Source organism: Oryx dammah, unplaced genomic scaffold, assembly GCF_014754425.2.
Source record: "Oryx dammah isolate SB20612 unplaced genomic scaffold, SCBI_Odam_1.1 HiC_scaffold_13, whole genome shotgun sequence".
Taxonomy (NCBI): Eukaryota; Metazoa; Chordata; class Mammalia; order Artiodactyla; family Bovidae; genus Oryx; species Oryx dammah.
In genome coordinates this window covers 18,690,253-18,716,677 of record NW_024070197.1, presented here as the reverse complement: position 1 = coordinate 18,716,677, position 26,425 = coordinate 18,690,253, and the positions used below count along the sequence as shown (strand labels likewise).

General features: G+C 50.4%; 1 protein-coding gene and 1 long non-coding RNA gene across 2 annotated transcripts; both read right to left on the bottom strand.

The window, feature by feature from the left end:
* Positions 1 to 6,506: 6,506 nt before the first annotated feature.
* Positions 6,507 to 23,231, bottom strand: PRODH2 (proline dehydrogenase 2). The gene is made up of 10 exons (XM_040252995.1): positions 22,957 to 23,231; positions 22,682 to 22,878; positions 22,452 to 22,590; positions 22,284 to 22,370; positions 13,756 to 13,836; positions 13,515 to 13,670; positions 13,246 to 13,412; positions 9,180 to 9,290; positions 8,578 to 8,663; positions 6,507 to 6,745 (listed from the first exon to the last, which is right to left on the bottom strand). The coding sequence occupies exons 1-10, from the start codon at positions 23,128 to 23,130 to the stop codon at positions 6,558 to 6,560; spliced, it is 1,386 nt and encodes a 461-aa protein (XP_040108929.1). The 5' UTR covers positions 23,131 to 23,231; the 3' UTR covers positions 6,507 to 6,557.
* LOC120872622 lies at positions 15,736 to 21,302 on the bottom strand. Its single transcript, XR_005723292.1, has 2 exons — positions 21,267 to 21,302; positions 15,736 to 15,867 (listed from the first exon to the last, which is right to left on the bottom strand). It is a non-coding gene; the product is annotated as an uncharacterized LOC120872622 (long non-coding RNA).
* Positions 23,232 to 26,425: the final 3,194 nt, after the last annotated feature.

The window sequence follows — 26,425 nt, the reverse complement described above, 5'->3', positions numbered from 1 at the left end:
GCCTCCCCAGGGGTAACCCTGCCGCGGCCTGTGGAGGCCAAGGGACCTGGTGAGTCAGCGACTGCCGGACGGGGCCACAGGGGCAGGACAGGGAGGCAGGCACTCACTTGGGCTGCAGCCAGCGTTGGTGCAGCGGGCGCCCGTGCTCCAGGCTGCCCACCTTTGCCAGACCTGGCCGCACCAGCTGCACAGCATGGGAGCTGAGGCCGCCGTGAGCACGCCAGCGGGCTTGCAGGAACAGCAGGGCCTCCAGTACCTGCAGCAGCAGGTGGCCCGGCAGCAGGCCTGGCACGAGGTGGGGGGGTCTCCCTTCTCGTGGGCCCCGGGGGTGCAGCACCACATGAAGGGAGCCCAGCCACACGGGTTCGAAGAGAAGGCACAACCCCAATAGGTCCTCCGAGGGGCTCAGTGCCATCAGCAGCAGCAGGCTGGGGTGGTGCAGGGCGCTGGGCAGGAGGAGAGCAGGCCACTTGTGAGGAGGCCCTAGCCCACCCAGCCCAGAGCTGACCATCTGCCTCAGCCACCGGACAGAGGAGAAACTGTGACCCCGGGTCACACAGCCGGACAGTGGTGGGGCCAGCACCACTGTCCGTGGTACCCTCCCAACACCCACTCCTCTCCGAGGCCTACAGAACTGGGCGCCCACTTTCCCATGGTAAGTTGGGTCACTCCAGTAGGAGGGCTCCATGCCAAATGCTGGCCCAGGGGTGAAGGCTGTAACCACGGCCACCACCACATTCCCTGGGCATCTATTTCCAAAACACTCAAGTCGGGCAGTGCGGGTAGAAGATGGCGGGCCTGGGGGGCTGGCTGGAGGGACCCACCTGCAGTGTTGAAGGTCAGCCAACAGCACATCAGCCTGGGCTCCTGGCACCTTCAGCTGCCGCACGGTCACAGGGTGGCCCCTCCACAGGAGGCTGGAGGAAGGCGGAGGGAAGAGAGCGTGGGTCTGAGACAAGGGGTTTCCCAGTGACGGGGGGCAGGAGGGCCAGACTCTCCCCAGCTCTGCTAGACACCAGGCAGAGTGTCGGAGGGGCTCTCTCACTTGGCCATGAGGGTGTGGGAGCTGCTCCTGTAGGTGCGGTCGGGCTCACCCTGCGCTGGCAGCAGCTCCTTGGGGTCCACGAGGGGTACGCCTGTTACCAGCCCCAGTGGCCACAGGCTGCTCAGCTGGGGGTGGGGAGCGGGACCATGAGGCAGGAAGAGGATGGACGCCGTGGTCCCCACTCCCTCCGACATTTCCCGCTTACCTGGCCGAACCCTAAGGCAGGGACATGGGGGGGTCTCCTGGTCTGCTCCGGTCTCCATGCCCTGAGGTAAAGGGCCATCTGAGAGCAAGTCCAGGGTAGCCAGGCATGGTGGGTAGGCAGGCCTCAGGACGTGCACCGTTACCTGTTCGCCTGCACCAGCCGCAGACCACCACACAGGCTGTGTCCAGAGCTAGCCTGCCACTGGCCCAGGGAGACAGCGGGCGCCAACTCACTGCCGTGCACCAGGGCTGACATGTGGGCCCGGCACAGCTGTAACAGTTCCAGCATCTAGACGGGGCGGGGAGCATGTAGGGTGAGGCAGGGTGGGGGGCCCGGCCCTGAGGCCCTCAGCTCACCCTGGCCACAGCTCACCTCCCAGCTCTGCTTGGCACCACCTTGTTCTGCCCAGTCCCAAGGGCTGTGCCCCTGCTGGTCACGCAGACGCAGATCGCCGCCTGCCTGCAGCAGGTGTAGGAGCACCAGGCTACGGCCCGAGAAGGCGCCCGCATGCACAGGCGTGCTGCCGTCCAGGCAGCGGCTGCAGCAGAACAGCGAGGACAGGAATGGGTTAGGAAAGGCACGGAACAGAGACAGGAGGTAGCAGGAGGGGAGCATGGAGAGAGTCGGGGGTCACTATGCTCATGGGAAAAGGGCATCAGGATGGGGGGCTCACTTGGGGACACAGCAGAGTCCTTGAAAGAGTGAGAGGATGGCAGTGAGTATAGAGGCACCAAGAAGATGGGAATAGTTTCTGGAGGACAAGAAGGGATTAACTGAGAGAGCAAGATGGGTCACCGGGGATGGGAGGGGGTCTGAGGGAGAGAGGTCTCTGGGGAAGACAGCCCTGGCTCTCAGGCTCTCTGGGGCTCAGACTCAGGGTGCTGGGAGTGTGGGGCATCACCACGTGTCCACGTACTGGTTGGGGTTGGCACCAGAGGCCAGCAGGAGCTGCACAGCTGAGCTGTGGCCCAGCAGCGCCGAGAGGAAGAGCGCCGTCTGCCCGGCCGAGTTCTCGCCATCTACCTGGACAACTGAGGGGCAGCGAGGCTTAGGACTATCCCGGCCCCTTACTCCAGGGACAGAGGTCCTGGCAACACCTTTCCCAATTCCCAGCCCCCACAATCCCTCCCTGACTGGGTGACCCTCGGCTCCAGATTCCACCTCTATGTCCTGGAACCGCCACCTTCCAGCCGCTGGGGAGTCTGCCTCAGAATCCATCTCAGCACACTTCTCACCACTAAATCCACAGAACTGGAACAAGGTGATGTCTACTTGCCCTGCCAACATCCACCCCACCCCCATCCCAGAGGTGTCAAAATCACAAAGGGGGGTTTCCTTGGTAGCTCAGTAAAGAATCCGCCTGCCAATGCAGGAGACACAGGTTCAATTCCTGGTCTGGGAAGATCCCACATGCCGTGGAGCAACTAAGCCCGTGCACCACAAGTACTGAGCCTGTGCTCTAGAACCTGGGAGCCTCAACTACTGAGCTCCACTGCCCAGAGTCCGTGCTCCACAATAAGAGAAGCCACCGCAATGAGAAGCCTGTGGAGCACAACTAGAGAAAAAGCCTGCACATCAGTGAAGACCCAGTGCAGCCACAAATAAATTTTAAAATCACACAAAGGTACCCAGGGCAAGAGGGCAAGGCTCATTTTTATGAGGCAAAATTGGACCTTAACTCAAACGAGATGAGAGTTCCAGAACCAGAAATGAAGTCATAAATCAATTCAATTTATGATCATATATGCAAAGCCCCTAAATAAAGTAAAAGGGGTAACCCAATAGATTTATTCCCAGAAAGCAAGGATGAATCAACAAAAGAAAATCTATCAATGTAAAAAAACACATTCACAAATTAAAAAATAAAAATCACATTTAACTGTATCAGTAGATGCAGAAAAAGCACTTGGTAAAATTCAATGCCAAAAAACAAAAAAAATTCAATGCCTACTTATGATTAGAAAAAGAAATCTACCTCAGAAAACTAAGAATAGATGGAAAGTTTCTTACTTGATAAAAATTACAAACCAAAACCCAAGAGAAAGCAAAGTACCTAATGCAGAAACATAAGACTCTCCTCTTTAAGAAAAAAGATGTTAATAAAATGATAATAAGGTTTAGGAGTTCTGGCCAACACCTTATGACAGAAAAAAGAGACTGTGGTTTAAAGACTGAATAGCTGAGACCAAACTGTTACTGTGTGCAGATAACAATAAAAGAATCAACACACACTTACAACTATTAAGCAAGCTCAGAAAGCGGCTGGATACACAATCAACTTACAAAAATCAGTGAACAACAGAAACTGTTAAGTTTGACCATGTTAATTTCCTGCCTACAACTCCAGGGGTTTCCAATTACAGAACAAAATCCAACAAAATTCACACTATTCTTAAGGCCTGTTCCTGTCTGTAGTTGCTGCCTCCCTGAGTCCTTTTGCTCCCTGCTGCTACTTACATATCCCCAGTTTTGGGGTTTGTGGGGTTTTTTTGCTTTTAAAATTTATTTTTAATTGGAGAATAATCGCTTTACGATACTGTGTACCCAGTTTGTTTTGATTTTAGGGCCTTTGCACTGGCTATTCCTTCTGAAGTGCTTGTTCCCCAGCTGTTTCCCTGACTGGCTCTTATGCTGTGGGACTCAAATAGCAACCCATTCGAAAAGCCATTCTTCCAGGGTGTCTCCCTCATTCTCATCACTCTCTTAAATTCTCATTATAGATTTAATTCACAGTGATCTGGAGGGTCATTCTCACCCCCTAAGTCTCCATCACAGACACTGGTGCCTGATACACAATCGTTAACAGGTCAACTGAAGTTGCGTCCTCCTTTCTGCTCCTTGATCTAGTGCCCCCAGGCAGTTTCAGCAGCCAAACTCACCTCTCCGCAGGAGGCGAGTGAGGCCCCAGCTTGGGCCCCCAGCCACAGCCAGGCGATGCAGACGGCCCACCTGGCTTTCTGGATCCGGAACAGAGCCCAGCTCCACAGGGAGTCGAGAACGCAGTGAGGGCATCTGTGGACTCCGTCAGCTCCTGGCCAGGGATCAGTGAGCAGGTCTCATGAGGGCAGGAGGACATGAAGGATGAGCTCTCTGGGAGCAATAAAGACAGAGCTGGCTGTGAGTCTTGGGGGGCAGTCTGAGAAAGAAAGGTGATTTGGGAGGGGTGCGATTTGGAGAGAGGCGTCTGAATGAGAAATAGGGTGGGACCTAGGAGAGCTTCAGACCAGAAGGTCAGGAATCCAAGGGAGTCTGGAAGTGAAAAGAAGCTAAGGAAATCTGCTCTCTGTGGTAGAAGAGTAGTAAGGGCTATGAGGATAGGAGTCAGGGGCTTGGGAAGAGAGTCTGAAGACTACGTAGGGGCTGGAGGAAGAGCGCTCTGAAGGTTAGGACCTGAGAGGGAGGTGCAGTCTACAGGCTGTGAGACAGGAGTGTCCAAGGAAGGCGGACAGCCTGAGGGCTGGGAAAGGGCCTTGAGGAGGGGTAGGAGGCGGTGGCTGGGGTTCGCGGGCTGGGAAAGGGTCTGAGGGCTGGGGGCATGGACTGAGCTTTAGGGAAGTGTCTGTGTACTAGGATGGGGTCTATGGATTAGAAGGGACGGAAGAAAGGAGTCTGAAGACGGTATCTGTGGGCTGGGAAAAAGGTGTGCAGAACTGAGACCGAGGCTGAGAAAGGGGTGGGTGGGGTCTGTGGGCACAGGAGGGGTGGAAAGGGAGAATGGGGGCGGGGTTCTGTGGGCTGGGGGAGGGGCCTGGTGGCCAGCTGGGGGCCCAGTCACCGCAGCTTTGCACCTACCGTTGGGCTCGGACAGTGATCCCCACGTGACTGCCACGTGACCCCACGCTGAAGTTCCGGAGGTCTAGGCGGCAATTCGAGGCGCATGCGCGTCAGTGATCGCCTGCTATCTTTGCACTTGCGCCCAGTAGCGTCTCGCCCCTGAGAGCTACTCTTACGACCCTGAGGCAACGCCATAGAAAAGGCTGCAATTTCCACCCCAGAGCTGTGGCTGTTCCCTAATGTTGCTGCCTTGTTATTTGGAATGCCCAGCCTTTCACCATCCCTGTCTTTGGCTGTCTTCCCATCCTTCTCATCTCAGCCCCACGGGCAGTTTCCAGTTCGTCTCTGCCCCAGTCTCTCTTCTTTGCCCCACACGCAGGCTCCTCAGTGTGCTGGACACCTCTCCCTGGATGTCCCCTGGGACCTTCACACCCACCCGGTCCCACACTGGCTTCAGTATCTCCTCCAAACTGCATTTCCTGCCAGATCCCCATCTTAAGAGTTGGTCCCATGTCCCCTCTCACCCAGAGCCCTGGGTCTCACCGTGAATGTCTCCCTCATATTCAGGCTATCAGCTCCATGGCCCTTCCACTCAGTCTTCTGGTGGTTCTTTCCACTAGTCCACCCACCATGTGACAACCAGGGGACTCTTAAGTCTTACCTGACTGTCCCTTCCCTATTTCAAACCTTCCTGACTCCCTAGTGACCTTGGACAGAGTTGAAGCCCTGCAGTGTGGCACCTAAGACTGCATCATCTGCCCCTGCCCGTCCTTGTCTTCCCATTCCCCAGTCTGTTTGTGCACATGCCCTTGGCTTTGAGTGCTCTTCTCAATATTACTTGGTTATTCTTGGGAATTCTCTGGGAAGCCCTCTTGATCACCAGGTGTCTCCTCTGGCCTCCTTCAGCCTCTGGGCTTTCCCCAAGGTTGCCCAGATTCTCCCCCGAGCTCACCCATCACAGCCCTGATTACCCTGGGCTGTCACTGCCTGAAGGTGGGTCTGTCTACCCCTACTGGACTAAAAACCCCATGAGGCCAGGCCTTGGGTTGTGTTGGTCTCTGTTGTGTCCCCAGCGTTATTTACCTCAGAGCCTAGCTCAGAAGGAGACTCAGTAAATGCTTATTAAGTGAGAGAGTGGTTTGCTCTTCTCTCTGTCCCTCCCTGGACGTGTGGCTTTAGCCCAGCCTCTAGATTTCAGTGTTTCAGTGTTTGCTCTTCATCTGTGCTGTTTACCTGGGTGTCCACAGGAGTGAAGAAAATTCCCATGTCAGCCACTGACTGGTTGAGTAGAGCTGACCCCAGGCCCTTTGCAGGATAGACTGCCTCAGGGTTTGGGGGGGACCTCCTTAGTCTTTGATCAATGCCCTCGCTGTGCTCTAGGGTCATCTAAAGATCCTTCTTGAGCCACAGAGCCCCCAAACTTGGGCTGGCTGAGGTCAAGATGAGCCCATCCCCAAAGAGGTGGCTTTGGTGCAAGGCAGCTGCCTGGGCAATAGCTCAAGAACTTTATTCACCACGTGACTCCTGGGGGTGCTAATGGGGGGATACCCTCAGGCCCCGCCCCAGCAGCCTCCGCCGAAGTTCTTGGCTGAGCAGCTCCTGTTCCCTGCGGGCACCCCGTAGTACACTTCGGTTCTCCTGGGCCCTCCGGATCAGGTAAGGGATCACCTCCTCCAGGGAGCCATAGGGGATGGACTTGTACACAGCATAGCCAGCCTGCCCTGGAGGGAGAGTATTGGCAGGGTGTGGGCTCAAGTTTGGCGAGAGGCTTCCCGAGGCTCCATCTAGAACAGAGACTTCCATTTCTGAGAGCATGACAGATTAGGTGAGTTGGACAAAATCTCCCACTGAAAAAACTAAAACTCCTGGAGTAAACATTAAAGTAAAAAATTCAAAGTTACAAAAATGCTGCAAAGAGAATAAAGTGAAAGTCGCTCAGTCGTGTCCAACTCTTTGCAACCCCATGGACTATACAGTCCATGGAATTCTCCAGGCCAGAATACTGGAGTAGGTAGCCTTTCCCTTCTCCAGGGGATCTTCCCAACTCAGGGATCGAACCCAGGTTTCCCGATTGCAGGTGGATTCTCTACCAGCTGAGCCACAAGGGAAGTCCAAGAATACTGGAGTGGGTAGCATGTCCCTTCTCCAGGGGAATCTTCCCTACCCAGGAATCGAACTGCTGTCTCCTGTGCTGTGGGCGAATTCTTTCCCAACTGAGCTATTAGGGAAGCAAAGAGAATAAGGAATTTACTAATTCAAGAATTAAGAGAAAATGAGGGGCTTCTCTGGTGGAGCAGTGGTAGAGAATCTGCGTGCCAATGCAGGAGAGACGGGTTCAATCCCTAGTCCGGGAAGATCCCACATGCCACTGGACAACTAAGCCCACATGCCACAAGTACTGACCCCACATGCTGCGACTACTGAAGCCCCCATGCCTAGAGCCCGTGCTCTGCAGCAAGAGAAACTGCAATGAGGAGCCTGTGCACTGCAACTAGAAAGTAACCCCCTGCTCACCACAGCTAGAGAGGAGACCACACAGCAGTGAAGACTTAGCACAGCCAAAAATAAACTTTAAAAAAAATTTTTTTTTTTTTTAAAGAAAGAGAACCCAGAGCAGAAGGATTACACAAGAAGTGTTTCTTTCCTGAGGACAAAACTGAGTTTCTGTCTAATGACTTCAAAGTTAAGGGGGTACAGAAATGGAGGCCTAAAGCCTGACCAGGATTAAAAGTTATAAAGGAGAGTTTCCCCAGACTGTGAACCCCAAAATCTAGACTCTCAGAGTAAGAGTTAACAAGAAGTCAGCTCTCCCATAGGAAAGGTTGGCCTTGGCCATAAACAGAGCAAGGAAGAAAACAGAAATCCATCTCTGAGAAGCTGTGGCCATGGGTTGCGTATGTGTGTGCTCAATCACTTCAGTGGTTGTCAGACTTTGCCCACAAGGCTGTGGACTGTTAGTCCACAAGGCTCCTCTGTTCCTGAGATTCTCCAGGCAAGAATACTGGAGTGGGTAGCCATTCCCTTCTCCAGTGGATCTTCCTGACCCAGGGATTGAACCTGAAGCTCCTGCATTGCAGGCAGATTCTTTACTACTGAGCCACTAGGGAAGCCCATTACCGTAGGTTAGTCTCCTAAAATATTTGCAGCCCCAGTGTGGATCCTTGGGATATCTCAAGAAACCTCAAGCTGTGAATTTAGCGTGCAGTGATTTTGCACCCCTTAGTGCCTGGCAGAATAAAACATAAATCTTCTGGTCTCAGGCCCTGGGGAACAACACAGTAAAGATAACAAAGCAGACAGGAAACAAGATACCAAGATCAAGAACCAAGATACCAAGATCAAGACAAAAACAGCAGAGCACAGACGCAGAAACATAGGCCCACGAGGTCTTCAGATGAGGGCCTGCCACTGGGCTGGCTGCAGGCTGTTGATGGGAGCCTGGCCAGGCATCATCTGGTAATGGGAGAAGAGATCTGTTTGGGAGGGAGTGAGGCTGGGGCAGGTTAGGTGGGAGGTGGGAGTAGGGGCCGGAAAGGACGGATCACTCACATACCCAGTGCCAAGGAGACATGGTCACACATCCCCAGAAGTTGTCCAAAGCAGACTGGCCCATCTGGAGGAATGCCCAGCTCCCACATGCTACAGAAAAGGTCACATCATCAATCCAGACAGTGGCTGGATCCAGAGCTGACAGTCAGCCATGACACACTCATATGGCTCTTCTAGTTATTCAAATATTGAAGTATTTCCAAACTCACTGATAAATAACCATGGCCCTGGGACCTCTGAAAGCTCCCCGGTAAGTCTCAGCTCCTTTCCTGAAATATTTGGACTTCCCTGCTGCTGCTGCTGCCAAGTCACTACAGTCATGTCCAACTCTGTGCTATCCCATAGGTGGCAGCCCACCAGGCTTCCCCATCCCTGGGATTCTCCAGGCAAGAACACTGGAGTGGGTTGCCATTGCCTTCTCCGTTGGACTTCCCTATTCCCCAGCAAATAAGGGGCAGTTCCTTGTTCAGCTGGAGCCTACAGGTGTAGCAGGGGTTAAATATTTTGAATATTCTCCCCAGACCCCCTTTGAACCTACTGGCCCCTATAGTCCCTCCCTTTGTCAACCACCCTTTGGGTGCTTATCTCCATTCCCCTACTTCATACCGCTTGGTTGCCTGGCGAACAGAGTCCTCATTATGGGAAGCCACCATGAGGTGGCACATGGGGCCACGATGGGACACCTGGGTCAGCATCAGCTCCAGACAGCGGCTGTAACTGAAGGGAGATGAAGGATCAGCTTATGACACCTGGTGAGTCAGGGTCAGGCCCCAGAGACTGGGGATTTATGTCCTTGAGGGGCAGGGTGCCTAAGGGCAAGGACCCTGAAGTCAGGAAGTACCTACATCCCACCTGCCTCAGCTGTAAGGGGCATCTTCTTTCTGAGCCTTTTTCTTCTCTTTAACAACACACGTTCACCTGTTAGCCTTGTTGTGAGGATGGAGTGAGATGAGGGTAGACCTAAAGTCTTTGGCACAATGGCAGTCTCACAGCAAAGGGCCATGTCACAGGAGATGACATTTACCTACTGACATTCACTTCAGCAACATCTGCAGAGCAGGATTAGCAACACCCCAAATGTCTGTAAGTGGGAGACTGGCTAAATGAACACCCAGAGGATAGTGGAGGGCCCCTGTAGGAGCAGGGACCTCTCCCCACCCCATGATTGGATGGGGATGTGGGTGGAAGTGAGCTGTATCAGCCTGTTTATTTTTGTGTCATTTTGATTTTTTTGTTGTTGGCTGTGCAGAGAGTGGCATGTGGGATCTTAGTTCTTTAACCAGGGATCAAACCCATGCCCCTCAAAGTAGAAGCATGGAGTCCTAACCTCTGGACCATCAGGTAAGTCCCCATTTTGATTTTTGAATCATGTGAATGTATTATTTATTTAAAATCTCTATTAAAACATTAATGTTACTATGCTGGAGAAGATGTGGAGAAATTGGAATTCTCCCACTGTGCTAGTGTGAGTCTAAAAGGCTGCAGACACTTTGGGAAACCATCTGGCAGTTCCTCAAAAAGTTAAACGTGGAGTGACCATAGGACCCAGCAATTCCAGTCCTAGAGAGTTGGACTTTTAAGAGAATTAAAAATGTACATTTACCAAAAAAAATATGTGCATGAATGTTCATAGCAGCACTATCCACAATTGACAAAAAGTGTAAACAATCCAAATATCCATCAACTGATAAACGGATAAATCAAATGCAGTCTCTCCATACAATGGAATATTATTCAACCGTAACAAGGAATGAAGCGTTGACACACACTACAACGTGGTTGAACCTTGAAAACATTATGCTGAGTGAAAGAGGCCAGGTACGGAAGGCCACGTGTTATGTGACTCCACTAATAAGAGATGTCCAGAACAGACAATTCCTAGTGACAAAAGGTAGATTTGTGGCTTCCAGGGCCTAAGGGGATGGGAATTATGAGTGACTGCTAGTGGATATTTGCATTAGCAAATTAGCAAATAGAAGGGGGAAAGGTGGAAGCAGTGACAGATTTTCTCTTCTTGGGCTCCAAAATCACGGCGTGGTGATTGCAGCCATGAAATAAGAAGATGATTGATTCTTGGCAGGAAAGCTATGACAACCCTAGACAGTGTGTTAAAAAAGCAAAGACATCTCTTTGCTGACAAAGGTCTATATAGTCAAAGATATGGTCTTTCCTTCTGGAGAAGGAAATGGCAACCCACTCCAGTGTTCTTGCCTGGAGAATCCCAGGGACAGGGGAGCCTGGTGGGCTGCCGTCTATGGGGTCGCACAGAGTCGGACACGACAGAAGCGACTTAGCAGTAGCAGTGCCATCGTCTTTCCAGTAGTTGTGTACAGATGTGAGAGCTGGACTATAAAGAAGGCTGAGTGCCAAAGAAATGATGCTTTCAAACTGCGGTGCAGTGCTGGAGATGACTCTTGAGAGTCCCTTGGAAAGCAAGGAAATCAAACCAGTCAATCCTAAAGGAAATCAACCCTGAATACTCTTTGGAAGGACTGATGCTGAAGCTGAAACTCCAGTACTTTGCAAACAGCTGACTCACTGGAAAAGACCCTGACACCGGGAAAGATTGAAGGCAGAAGGAGAAGAGAGCGACAGAGGATGAGATGGTTGGATGGCATCACTGATTCAATGGTCATGAACTTGGGCAAACTCTTGGAGATGGTGAGGGACAGGGAAGCCTGACGTGCTGAAGTCCATGGTGTCCTGAAGAGTCAGACGCAACTTGGCTACTGAACAAAAACAGCTGATGGATATGGTTGGGTTTATTTTGGCTGTGCCATGATTGTTTGTTTGTCTGTCTGTTTGTTTGTTTTGCTGAGGGATGTGGGACCTTAGTTCCCAGACCAGGGATCAAGCCCATGTCCCCTGCAGTGGACCCTCACAGTCTTAACCACTGGACCACCTGGGAAGTCCCAGAGTTTCTTTTTGAGATGATGAAAATGTTCTGGAATTGATGGTGATGGCTGCACAATTTAATGAATATACTAAAAGCCACTGAATTGTTGTTTAAAATAGCAAATTGTATGGTATGTGAATTATATCTCAGTAAAAAAAAAAATGATTCCAAATGATTAAGCCCATAGAACACAAATGTACCTAGGAGGCTTCGTGGGCTTTGGATGCAAGCTTAGCCTTCGTGGCTTGGCCACTTTCTGTGGGAGCTTGGTAAGTCCCTGTGGCTCTACAGACCCCTCCTTGTCCACTGGGAAATGGAATCAGGCTTTGAAAGCTCCGTGAGGACAGGGCCTGGGGTCCAGCTGGATTGCTACTGCAACCAGAATCCAACACAGGTCCTGATCTAAAACAAGTGATCAGCAAGTGTGTATTGAAAGAATAAATCTTTTTTTCTCGGGGCCATGAGATGATGGCCCCAGGAGCTCAGCCATGTTTTGCCTGTGATTTGAGGTATATCAGAATGAGGGTTCTAGAGTCAGTCTGCATGTGCTAAGTCACTTCAGTCGTGTCCAACTCTGTGACCAGATGGACTGCAGCCCACCAGGCTTCTTTGTCCATGGGATTCTCCAGGCAAGAACACTGGAGTGGGTTGCCATGCCCTCCTCCAGGGGATCTTCATGACCCAGGGATCGAACCTGCATCTCTTGCATTGGGGGGAGGATTCTTTACTGCTACCACCAGCAGGGAAGCCAGTCTGCCAAGGCTCAAATCTTGGCACTGCCACTCACTAGCTCTGCAACCTTGGGTAAGAGATGTCACTTCTCTGAGCCTCCGTTTCATCCTCTGTGAAATAGAGAGAGAGCAATAGTATCTACTGCTTGGGCTCATTTACTCCTTCATTCACCAGACCTGTACCAAGCACCTCCCATGGAGCAGGAGCAGTGTTAGGCACTGAGGACTCAGCAGTGAACAAGTTAGAAAACCCTGCCCTCCTGGGCCCACGCTCTCATGGGAGAGAAAGACAATGAGCAACTGAATGCCAAAGCTCTGCTGCCAATAAGTGCTGGGAGAAAAATCAATCCAAGAAGAGAGGGTGTGGTGTGTGTCAGTTTTTGGTAGGGAGGGCAAGAAGGTCCCCTGAGAAGGTCCCAACAAGTGAAGACCTAAGAACATGAGTGACTGAGCCCTGCCACACGGCCATCTGGAGGGAGAAGGTTCTGGGCAGTGGGAACAAGAAGAGCAAAGTCCCTGGGGTCATCAAGGAGGCCAGTGTGGCTGGAGTGAAGTGAGTGAGGGGACAGGACTGCAGGCCACTGCAAGGATCTAGGGTTTATCGAGGGTATACTGGGAGCTATGGGAGGATTTGAACTGAGGAGGGAGATTTGACACAGGTATTAGCAGGCTCCCCACTGGTGACAGGTTGGGGAGGGGTGACAGAGAAGGGAGCAGGCTGCTGTTCAGGTGGGAAGTGACAGTCTTCTGGTCGGGGAGAGAGAGTGACCCGTAGATGCACGTAGGTTGCTGGACACTGTGGAATGAGCTCTAGTGAAAGGTTAGATGCTAATGCTGTTCTTCTCGAGGCCAGCAGAGGATGAGATGGCTAGATAGCATCACTGACTCAATGGACATGAATTTGTGCAAACTCCAGGAGATAGTGAAGGACAGGGAAGCCTGGTGTGCTGCCAGGCCATGGGGTCACAGAGTCAGACACGACTTAGCTACTGAACAACCACAGCAACAATTATTCATCTCAGAGGCCAGCCTGCCTCTGTCCCACCTCTGACTGGTAGCCTCATAGTCAGGCTGAGTGGGATCTTCGGTTTCCTGGAGCCGGGCCATCTCTCTCTCCTTGTCCAGATACGCCCCTCGTACCAACTTCACCCCAAAGGTCAGGCCAGCCCTGTCTGCGGCCTCAGCATCCCGCCTCAGCCGCTGATAGGTGTCCTGGTGGAGCACATGGGCGGCTTCAGATCAAGGTGCTGGGACCCCAGCCTGCAGCCCCTTGTTCCCAACCACACCACCCCATCCCCGGAGTGCACCACACACCTTCAGATAGGCCTGGTAAGTGTTCCACACCCAGGGCCCGCCTTCCCCGGGGCTGTTCCAGCGCGTAGCCAGGGCAGCCACCAGCAGAGAGAGTGCCGGGTTCAGGGAGGTGTACTCAGCATCCACCAGGAGCCTCACGCGCTGGGCCCGGGCGTGCTGAGGGAGAGAGGGACTGCGGTCGGGGCCCAGGGGTGACCAGCAAGCAGGTGCAGTGGAGGCAGGCCTCGGCCGAAGCTGTTACCTGTACCACCCGGTGCAAGCGGCTCAGGGAGGCCTGGAGATGTCGTGTTTGCTCGGTATTGAGGCAGGAGACCTGGAGGTCCTGGGGGGCGGTGGGGAGGCAAGGCGGCTCAGGCCTTCTGGACCCTTCCAGAGCCCAAGCCGCCTCTCCCCAGCCAGCAGGCAGGGAAAGAGCTTAGAAATTACTAGAACTCTGGCTTGTGTCATATAGATACTGTTTATTGAGGTGTAATATACGGATGGACGGGCTTCCCAGGGGGTGCTAGTGGTAAAAGAACTCTCCTGCCAATGCAGGTAAAGAGACGCCGGTTCTATCCCTGGGCCGGGAAGATCCCCTGGAGGAGGGGACAGCAACCCACTCCAGCATTCTTGCCTGGGAAATCCCATGAACAGAGGAGCCTGGCCAGTTACAGTCCCGTGGGGTCACACAGAGTCGGACATAACTAAAGAGACTTAGCACGTGCTCACACACACACACGGATTGAGAGCCCAGAATTTGAGTTTGAGTTTTGGCTCCACCATTCACTGTGTGGCCTTGAACAAATGTAACCTCTCTGGGCCTCAGTGTTCTCCTCTGTAAAATGGGGATGATTATAGTATCTACCTCATTCAGTTGCTGTGTGGATAAAAATGGGTTAATATGTGAGAAGTGCCTGGCCATAAACAGGACAGGACAGGGCCAGGATATGAGAAGCACTCAATGTTTTTGTTGTTTTGTGTGTGCTCAGTCGTGTCTGACTGTTTGAGACCCCATGGACCATAGCCCACCAGGCTCCTCTGTCCATGGGATTTCCCAGGCAAGAATACTGGGGCGGGTTGCCATTTCCTACTCCAGGGGATCTTCCTGATCCAGGGATCAAACCCATGTCTCTAGCACCTCCTGCTTTGGCAGGCGGGTTCTTTACCACTGTGCCACCTGGGAAGCCCTAAGCACTCAATACATGTTGCTATTGTTATAATAATAGGTGACCTCAAATGCCATCTTATGTATTTAATCTTCACAATGATCCTAGGAGGCAGATGTTATTCCAAGCTCTGTTTTCCAGTGAGAAAACCAAAGCTGGGAAAGTGAAGTGACTTGGAATTAGCATCTAGGAACAGTTCAGTTCAGTTCAGTTGCTCAGTCATGTCCGACTCTGCGACCCCATGAATCGCAGCACACCAGGCTTCCCTGTCCATCACCAACTCCCGGAGTTCACTCAGACTCAAGTCCATCGAGTCAGTGATGCCATCCAGCCATCTCATCCTCTGTCATCCCCTTCTCCTCCTGCCCCTAATCCCTCCCAGCATCAGAGTCTTCTCCAATGAGTCAACTCTTCACATGAAGTGGCCAAAGTACTGGAGCTTCAGCTTTAGCATCATTCCCTCCAAAGAACACCCAGGGCTGATCTCCTTCAGAATGGACTGACTGGATCTCCTTGCAGTCCCAGGGACTCTCAGAAGTAGTAGCCAGCTCCTAATAAGAGCTGTGAGTGTTACCTTGCATTAGTTTCTCAGGATGCCTCATTGCAACTCACAAGGCTCCCCTGGTCTGACCCCTTTATTCTACCTCCTCCCACCCTTCGCCTTGCTCACTGCTCTCCGGCCTCACTGGCCTCCCGGCTACTCTTTGATCATGCCAGGTACCTTCCCACATCAGAGCCTTTGCTCTGGCTGCTCCTTTCACCTGGAACACTGTTCCCCTAGATGTCCATCCACCCCACTCCAGCCTCTCAGCAGGGTCTTTATTTTCTCTGGTTTGAATTTGTAACTCCCTAGCTGGGGCTATCCCTTCCCCTTCCTCAGCCTTATTTTTCCCTACAATGCTCGTTTTTTAAAATTAGTTTATTTATCTGGCTGCGCAGGGTCTTAGTTGCAGCACTTGAACTCTTAGTTGTGAGATTTGGGATCTAGTTTCCTGACAGGGATCTGACATGAGCCCCCTGCATTAGGAACATGGAGTCTTAGCCACTGGACCACCAGAGAAGTCCTTGTTGTTGTTGTTCAGTCGCTAAGTCATGTCTGACTCTTTGCAACCCCATGGACTGCAGCACACTAGGGTTACTTGTCCTACACTGTCTCTCAGAGTGTGCCCAAACTCACGTCCATTGAGTTGGTGATGCCATCCAACCATCTCATTCTACAGTGCTTATTTATACTTGTTGCTGCTAAGTCACTTCAGTCGTGTCTGACTCTGTGTGACCCCATAGACGCCAGCCCACCAGGCTCCCCGGTCCCTGGGATTCTCCAGGCAAGAACACTGGAGTGGATTGCCATTTCCTTCAACGCATGAAAGTGAAAAGTGAAAGTGAAGTCGCTCAGTCGTGTCCGACTCTTAGCGACCCCATGGACTGCAGCCCACCAGGCTCCTCCGTCCAGGATTTTCCAGGCAAGAGTACTGGAGTGGGGTGCCATTGCCTTCTCCAATTTATACTTGTTACATATCTGCTTTGACTTTTTTTAAAAAAATAATTAAACATTTTTCACACACTTATGAATAGAGTGAAGAGAGGGCAGTATTTTTCTGTGTCTGTCTCTGCACCACCCTCCACATCTGAATCCAAGATCACTTCTAATAAACAGGAACCTTTCAGAAGAGCTCAGGTGAAAAGGCAGTTTACTAATACAGGAAAACTCTCAGAACCCAATTTTGAATATACCTACTTTATCTGCATTAATTTCTGTGACTCCCTAAAACAATTAAGTAAACATAATTTCCAGCTTACAAATAAGGAAACTGAGACCCAGAGGGCAACCTAACCTTTAAAAAGAACGAATTTCCTGGCTGGGTGCACTTGCGCCCCCTCCCCACCACATGACGGGCAGCCGAGCAAGTCTGCACTCAGCTTTGGTTTTTTGTCTTAACCTTTTATTGGATTTTTTTTGGCTTTTATTGTTGCTTTTTTGGGCTTCCCCAGTGGCTCAGTGGTAAAGAATCCACCTGCCAATGCAAGAGACTTGGAGACACAGGTTCAGTCCCTGGGTTGGGAGGCTCCTCTGGAGGAGGAAATGGCAACTCACTCCAGTATTCTTGCCTGGAGAATCTAATGGACAGAGAAACCTGCTGAGCTACAGTCCATGGGGTCTCAAAAGAGTCAGGCAAGACTGAGCACAGCACAGCGCACATAGTCGCTTTACAATGATGTGTTAATTTCTGCTGTGCATCTAAGTGAATCAGCCATACATATACATATTCTCCTTTTTTGGATTTCCTTCCCATGTAAGTCACCATAAAGCATAGAGTAGAGTTCTCTGTGCTAGACAGTAGGTCCTCATTCAGTTCAGTTCAGTTGCTCAGCCGTGTCCAACTCTGCGACCCCATGAATCGCAGCACGCCAGGCCTCCCTGTTCATCACCAACGCCCGGAGTTCACTCAGATTCATGTCCATCGAGTCAGTGATGCCATCCAGCCATCTCATCCTCTGTCGTCCCCTTCTCCTCCGCCCCCGATCCCTCCCAGCATCAGAGTCTTTTTCAGAGTCAACTCTTCGCATGAGGTGGCCAAAGTACTGGAGCTTCAACTTTAGCATCATTCCTTCCAAAGAAATCCCAGGGTTGATCTCCTTTAGAATGGACTAGTTGGATCTCCTTGCAGTCCAAGGGACTCTCAAGAGTCTTCTCCAACACCACAGTTCAAAAGCATCAATTCTTCGGCGCTCAGCCTTCTTCACAGCCCAACTCTCACATCCATACATGACCACTGGAAAAACCATAGCCTTGACTAGATGGACCTTAGTCGGCAAAGTAATGTCTCTGCTTTTGAATATGTTATCTACATTACATATAATACTGTATATGACTGCCAGAAGAAATATCAATAACCTCAGATATGCAGATGATACCACCCTTATGGCAGAAAGCAAAGAAGAACTAAAGAGCCTCTTGATGAAAGTGAAAGAGGAGAGTGAAAAAGTTGGCTTACAACTTAACATTCAGAAAACTAAGATCATGGCATCCGGTCCCATCACTTCATAGCAAATAGATGGAGAAACAATGGAAACAATGAGATACTTTATTTTCTTGGGCTCCAAAATCACTGCAGATGGTGACTGCAGCCATGAAATTAAAAGACACTTGCTCCTTGGAAGAAAAGTTACGACCAACCTAGATAGCATATTAAAAAGCAGAGACATTACTTTGCCAACAAGGGTCCGTCTAGTCAAAGCTGTGGTTTTTCCAGTAGTCACGTATAGATGTGAAAGTTGGACTATAAAGAAAGTTGAGTGCCGAAGAATTGATGCCTCTGAACTGTGGTGGTGAAGAAGACCCTTAAGAGTCCCTTGGACTGCAAGGAGATACAAACAGTCAACCCTAAAGGAAATCAGTGCTGAATATTCATTGGAAGGACTGATGTTGAAGCTGAAACTTCAATATTCTGGCCACCTGATACAAAGAACTGACTCATTTGAAAAGACCCTGATGCTGGGAAAGATTGAAGGCAGGAGGAGAAAGGGATGACAGAGGATGAGATGGTTGGATGGCATCACCGACTCTATGGACATGTGTCTGAGTAAGCTCTGGGAGTTGGTGATGGACAGGGAAGCCTGGCGTGCTGCAGTCCATGGGGTCGCAAAGAGTCAGACACAACTGAGCAACTGAACTGAACTGATATATGTCAATCCCAATCTCCCAGTTCATCCTACCCTCCACCCTTGGCATCCATACACTTGTTCTCTATATCTTTGTCTCTATTTCTGCTTTGCAGTAGGTTCATCTGTACCGTTTTTCTAGATTCCACATGTATGCGTTAATATACGATATTTGTTTTTCTCTTTGGCTTTGATTTGAATGATTGTGTCTTGCAAGTAAGTGCCTCAAGGACATATATTTTGTTTATCTTGGTCAGCATCCCCACCCCTCAGTGGACATGAGCAAGCTCTGGGAGATGGTGAAGGACAGGGAAGCCTGGCGTGCCACAGTTCATGGGGTTGCAAAGAGTCAGACATGATTGAGTGACTGATCAACAACAGTCTCCACCCCTAGCACAGCACCTGGAACATGGTCCATATTCAACAGACATTTAAGGAACTGTTACACATTTGTAACAGGCGTCTTCTCTGGTGGCTCGGACGGTAAAGAATGTGCCTGCAATGCTGGAGACCTGGGTTCAATCCCTGGGTGGGGAAGATTCCCCTGGAGGAGGGAATGGCAACCCACTCCAGTAATTTTTGCCTGGAGAATTCCATGGACAGAGGAGCCTGGCGGGCTACAGTCCATGGGGTCGCAAAGAGTTGGACATGAGTGACTAACTCACACAGTTCTCGGTCTTCTTATGGGGATTCCACAGTGAATGTGAGCTGCTGGGAGCTGCTCAGGGAGTCCAGTTGGGTTCAGAGAAATGGGGAAGTTAAAAGAGAGGAACAGGTGGAATTCAGGGCTCTGTTATGGCCAACAGGACTCCTTCCCAGGCGGCGCTAGTGGTAAAGAACCTGCCTGCCAGTGCAGGAGATACAAGAGATATGGGTTCAGCCCCTGGGTTGGGAAGATCCCCTGGAGGAGGTCATGACAACCCACTCCAATATTCTTGCCTGGAGAATCCCATGGATAGAGGAGCCTGGGGGGCTACAGTCCATAGGGTCACAAAGAGTTGGACACGACTGAAGTGACTTAGCACACACACACACACACACACACACACACACACACTCATGGCCAACAGGAAGGATATGGACCACTTCCTGGGGAAGAAGACTCTTTCCAGGAGGAGGGAGGAGCAAGGGGCACCTACCTGCCCAGTGCTTCTCCCGAGTCGGGGAATCGTCCCCGCCGTGGGGCATCATCGAGGGGAGTTCTGGGGTGGGAGCAGCTGGTGGAGCTGCCACCCTCACAGGGGGCCCGCCCAGCCCTCATTCACCCTTCACCGCTGTCTGAGGTGGCGACTACTGTCACCCCGGGTGACAGAGGGGAAGCAGAGGTCAAGGCACAGAGAGGTGACGTTACTCATCTAAAGTCACACAGCTTGACCTAGGATTTAAACCTCAGCTTCTCCAGAGCCTGAGTACTTAACCGTCACCATGTACACCCACCCACAGGCAGAGAGGAAATGCTTCCCTCAAATATATGTAAAGCCATTAGGATAGTGCACGGCACGTTGTGAGTGGTCGGTGAGTTCTCCACCATTAATATGTTGTTCCAAACTCACTTGCTTCATTTATTTATTCATTCATTTGACACGTTTATCACATCCTGTCTAGGTGCTAGGGCCTGGGACGTGGCCATGAACAAGACAGTCAGAAATCTTGCTGTGGAACTGGTGACTGTGAAGACCAAGGATGGGTGGGGGCTGGGATCTGGGGTGGGGATGGCAGGGGGGCTCTGACATGGGGACAGGAAGAAGGGACAGCTTTAGGGACACAGGCCAGTGTGGCACCCAGTGGGTGTGAGGTCTGGGGGACCCTCAAGGGGAAGTTTGGTGCAGAGGGAGGGTCAGGGGAAAGGCTGGGCCTGGAGACAGAAAAGTGGGCATCATTAGTGCAAAGCAGGGAAACTGAGGCTGAAGGGGTGGGTGAGAAGGCCCTATCGAGAGGAGTGAGGAGCAAGCCTGGGCCTCACCCTGGGGAACCTCCATATTTGAATATCAGGCAGAGTAAACTTAACAAAGACTGAGGATGAGCCGGGAGAGATGGAAAATGAGGAACACCAGGTCTGATGGTGTTGGGGAAGACAAGGGAAGTGAGGGACACAGAAGGAGGAGGGCCCCTTTGTCATGGTGAAGATGCCAGCCTGGCAAGGGTTTTAGTCCTGAAAACTGCCCTGGGAAGAAATTACTACCATTGCCGCATGAGAGTGAAAAGCTCATGAAGGGGTGAAGCTTGTTACGCTCCAAAGCTGATCCTTTAAGCACTGCCTCTATGTGTTCTGTGATGCATTAAAAAAAATTACAAATTAAAAAATAAACATCAGCAGGTCCCAGGGAGTGTTATTTGGCAGTGATGGAGACTCAGAGGCTACCTGGGTGCCCATCCCAGGAGAGGTAAACCAGGCGGCCAGAAGCCCAAATTAGAAACAATGGATTAGGACTTCCCTTGTGGTTCAGGGGTTAAGAATCTGCCTGCTAATGCAGCGGATGTGGGTTTGATTCCTAGTCTGGGAAAACTGCACATGATTTGGAGCAACTAAGCCCGTGCACCACAACTACTGAAGCCCAGGCACCCTAGAACCTGTGCTCCGAAGCTACCGCAGTGAGGAATCCCAAGCACCACAATCAGAGTATCCCCCACTCTCCCCAACTAGAGAATGTCTGAGCACAGCAATGGAGACCCAGGACAGCCAAAAAGAAATAAATAAGTAATTTAAAAAACACAGTGGATTAGGTGTATACAGAGATGCTTGGAGGGATCTAAAAATCAGAGTGCTCAGTGGAAAAACGTAAGAAACAGAATGCAATAGATAACATAATGTTGTTTAGTCGCAAAGTCGTGTCTGACCCTTTATGACCCCGTAGACTGTGGTGTGCCAGGCGTCTCTGTCCTTCACTGTCTCCAGGAGTTTCCTCAAACTCATGTTCATTGAGTTGGTGATGCTGTCTAACACCTCATCCTCTGCCACCTCCTCCTCCTCCTGCTCTCAGTCTTTCCCAGTATCAGAGTCTTTTTCAACATAATGATGAATGTTACTTGTAGATATTTAAAACTATACCCAACCCCCAGATTGATGGAGAAGGGCTCAAAGGGACTTTCTGCAGGGATGGAAATGTTCTGTACATTGATAGGGATTATAGTAGCTCCAATGTGTAAATACAAAGTCAAAGCTCATCAAAAGGTACATTTACAATGTATGCATCTCACTGTATATAAATTTTACCTGAAAAGAAATGACTGCTGAGCTCTAGTTGGTGATATGCGTTCTGAAGCATTTGGGGGAGAAGCGTGCTGATATCTGCAAATTACTTTGAAATGCATCAGAAAATAAGATGGGAGGGTGGATGGACAGAGGAATGGATATGATTTTAAAGCAACAATCGTTAAATGTTAACAATGGCAGGTGTTCACCATAAAATACTTCTGATTTTTCTGTATGTTTGAAAATTTTCATAATAAAATGTTGGAAAAATATGCCCCCAAATACCATATATTTGGCAAAACCACATCATGGTAACAAAGAGATGTATATTACACAAGGTGAAGTGATTACTGATGGCGGGGAAGGTAGAAATCAGATACGGAAATAAAGAGTAAATGAAAGCACGAATGAGTGAATGAATGAACCAAAACCCCACTGGTCTAATCATAGCTCCTAGCTAGTTAGCACACACTAGCGTAGCTGAGTTGATTGAAAAAACATTGGTTACTTTTTTATTGGTAAAGAGCTACTGTCTTAATTGATCCTACAAGAGCTCCCAGCTCCCAGGCCCCTAGCCTAGAATCCCCAGGTGACCCATATTCCACGGTTACTCTCCAGCCATGCCCCAGGGCAGTAACCCCATTTATTCTGATAGTTCTAAGCCTGGGAAGTAGAGATAGTTAAATATTTAGAACATTCCGCTGGCAGATGTCTGCTGCCTCTGCACTCCCCACCAACCAGTCCTCTCCCCCAACCTGCGGTCCTTACCTGTCCAGAGTCCATGGCTTCCGCCAGCCTCTCAGGGCTCAGCTCCAAAGACTCCCCTGGCCTTCGGACCCACGAGGTGAGCTCCTTCTGGAATGGGATGATGGGTGGGGTGGTGAGGGGGACCTGGTGGGCAGCCGCCCCTCCCCTCCCGCCCGGCCCGAGCCTTACACAGAGCCGAGTGCTCAGCAGCGCCGTCATCTTCAGCTGCATCAGGGCGTTTCCCATCGGGTCAGGGGTCTCCAGGAGGCCTCGTGACAGGTCCACGCATCGCAGCATCGCGCTGAGGTTCCCTTCATACCAGGCCTCACTGCCCAGCCGGCAGGCATCAGGGCTGGTAGCCCACTAGCCCCCTTTCCACCAGCCTCCCGGCCTCCCTGGGCCCGGGCCCCCCTACTCACCCCGTCTTGACAGCCGAGTCTGGCTCCTCCTCAGTGGGCACTGCCAGCAGAGGCCGCAGTCCTAGGTTCTGGAGCTGTAGGACACAGCCCCTCACCTCCTCGGCAGTCTCACCAGCCACAAACTGCCCGTAGATGGATGCTCGGAGAAGCGCACCCGAGAGCCGGGAGCCCAGGAGTCGCTGAGACCAGGCTTGGAGCTGAGGTGACAGGGAGCAGGGGCTCAGAACCAGGCCCCAGGAGCTTCCTAGGCTAGTGCCCCCAGGATCGCTGCTCACCGCCAGGCCGTGGGTGACCAGAGGCGGCCAGGCACACAGCCGTAGCACCAGCAAAGCCCGGGTCAGTTCTCCTGTGCCCTTGAGGTGGAAGGCCCCACCGTCAAAGCTGAGGGGCTGCCAGCCCCCCGGGGAGGGGCCAGCTCGGGAGCAGAGCACACGACAGGTCTGGAGCATCAGGAACCCTTTACTGCTTCCACACTGGATCAGGGGGCTTTGGAGGCAGCTGGTCTACCCAGTGCCCCTTGCCCGGCCAGGGACAGTGACTGATTAACCAGACAGTAGCCAGAGAAAGGCAAATCTTTAGGATCACAGACTCCTTGAGGGGCAGTTAATTATTAACTTATAGGGACATAGTTCAGAATAATGGGGACAGGAAAGGAAAGCCCCCCTCAAAACCTCAATAACCCTCAGCATAACAGCTCACAATTATTAGGCACCCATCATATGCCAATGGATATTAAGTCAGCTCTGGGAGCCAGGCAGTGTGGCTTTGTGATCTTGGGAAAGTTATTAAACATCTCTTGTTGCAATTGCTTCAGCTTAAAGTGGGGGAGAGTGTAGTTTGCAAATACACATAATCTTTAATCTATCTGTTCTATATTAAGTATATATCCTAGAGAACTTGAAAATGGACCTCAGGAAACATGTACAGGAAGAAATGTTCACAACAGTATTTTTTTCAATAGCCCGAAATGGAAGCTACCCAAATGTCCATCAGCTCGAGAATGGAGAAACACACTGTGGTAGATTCATATGACAGAATACTATACAGCAATGAAGAAAGGATAAACTACTGATGCATACAACCACACGGGTGAATCTCACACACATGTTGTGTGAGAGAAACCAGACTCCAAACAGGACATGCTGTCTTATTCTAGTCAATAAACTTGAAAGCAGGCATAATGAAATGGCAATATAGTGTGTGGGGGGATGGGTGCATACATGGTAAAACTATAAAGAAAAGATAAGCGAGGGAATCATTATCACAAAGATCAGAAAGGGATCAGAGGAGTTGTAACCGGGTGGGGTCTCATGGGGGCTTCTGTGCCCTCTTTTCATAACCTGATAATGATTCACAGTTGTTCGTATTATAAGGGTTTTAAAATATATTCTTATTTTCCCTCCCTCCCACTATCAAGATTGAAGTGGGGAAGTTTGCTTAGTATTTATTTGGCTGTGTCGGGTCTTAGTTGCAGCACTTGGGACCTTTAGCTGTGGCATGTGGGATCCAGTTCCCTGACCGAGGATAGAACCCGGGCCTCCTGCATTGGGAGGGCGAAGTCTTAGCCACTGGACCACCAGCGATGTCCTTAAACATTTTTTAGTTACATGTACAGATTAAAAAATTATTTTAAAATTAAAATAGCACAAAAAGAAATGAAGTGAAACAGGCTTTATCCAACTTCTCAATTTCAGTCCCTCAATTTCATGCCTCCAAGGCAATGAGGCATCCTTGGAGAGGATAGTTTGTGCGTAAAAATGCACCTATATAACTCCTTTTTATATATAAATGAGAAAATATTATTTGTCCCTTTGCACATTGACTTTTTTTTTACTTAATGTATTTTGAAGGATTATGCTCATCTCAGCACATAAAACTATATCTCAAATTTGAAAGCTTTTATGTTCTTTCTTCCTTTAGTATTTTGTAGATTTCACCAGTGAAGCCATCTGGTCCTGGAGCTTTCTTTGTGGGAAGGATTTTAATAATAAGTTCAATTTCTTTAATAAACATAGGGCTCTTCATATTTTCTGTTGCATCTTGGGTTAGCTCTTATATGTATATGTATATGTATTTTTCAAGGAATTGGCATTTCATCTAACTTGTCAAAGCCCTTGGCACAGAGTTGTCATAATATTCTCTTTATACCCTTTTAAGGGTAACAGAATTTTTTAGTATCATTTTATTTATCTTTGGCTGTGCCGGGTCTTTGGTGCTGCACAGGCTTTTCTCTAGTCAGCGAGCAGGGGCTGCTCTTCATTGCCGTGCATGGGCTTCTCTCGTTGCAGAGCACGGGCTCTAGGGTGTGTGGGCTTCAGTCGTTGTGGCTCACAAGTCCCGGAGCACAGGCTCAGTAGCTGTGGTGCACGGGTTTAGCTGCTCCACAGCAAGTGGGATCTTACCGGACCAGGGACCGAACTCGTGTCCCCTGCATAGGCAGGGGGATTCTTAACCACTGGATCACAGGGAAGTCCCTAGAGAAGATATTTTTTTATTTCTCAGCTGGCTGGTCTTACTCCCCCCACCCCCCCGCCCCACCCCTTGCTTACTCTTAAGGGGATAGGACCAAACAGCAGATGAGTTGCTATCATTTGTGGATCACAAAGGTTAATGGTGATAGAAGGAGATTATTGAACAGAGAAATAATTTGCTCCTTTCTCAAATTAGGCGTAGGTGACCCACACTTAAGTTTAACTAGGGATGTGTGTGGTTGTCTTCCATTTCCTATTTTGGAAATAGGAATTTCCTGTTGGCAGGAGAAATACAACCCACTTTCTGACTTCTGACATTGTGCTAACCAATCAGGAGAATTTAGTTCTTCTCCCAGGGTAGAGATGTGGGGGGTGCACTGGGATATGGTGATGAGATTATCCGTCTGATGTTGATACTTACATATGTTAAAAGTACAGACTGTCCCAAGATGGGGCAATCCAGAACCAGGGGTGAATTCTTTAGGGTTATTGAGCAAGAGGGATGAGAAATGGGAAGTCTCATCTGTAGTTAACCTTGAGGTCTGTCCTGAGACAGAAGCTTCCAGTAGCCTTGGAAGAGCTTAAGTGAAGCTCCCAGATTGTCCTTCTGTGGGTGAGAGTGAAAGAAGCTTTAAAATGAGCTCAGAGGCGGGGCAAGAGTTCTAAGTGGGAGGCCTGTCCTCAGAGTCCTCTCATTGGCTCTGACTGGGCCACCTGGTGAACCCTAAGCCAATCACTGGGCTTGGAAAATTAGACACTGGTTGGCCAGTTCTGAGAGCTATGCCTATTGGTGGAGCTCCAGGTAGAGTCGGGGGGCTTGGTACAAAATATATCCGAAATAGGGGACCTGGGCACTGACTGATGCTTCCCAAGAGAAGACTGCATATCACCAGGAAAAGGGTGAATAAACCCTGGATGACAGAACAACTGAGCTCATGAGTGATTCTGATGGTTCTGGGAGAGAATACATAAACTTAGAAGAGATTGGCATGTGGAAACAACTCATAAATGCTGTTCATCTGTTGTTGTTTCAACTGTTCAGTGGCTTCTTATCACCCAGGGGATAAACTACAATCCTTCATAATATATCTTTGTCCGTCTCACCAACCTCAACCCCTACCACTCCCTGTTATTCTCCAGCCTCAATTTTAGGAAAATCCCTTCCCATACTGTGTTCCTGCGGTCCTCGACATCTCGATGCCCAACACAGCTATTTCGCCTTTAATATTGGGCCTCCGTGACCACAACATGCAGAGGACATTCTCTTCCACGA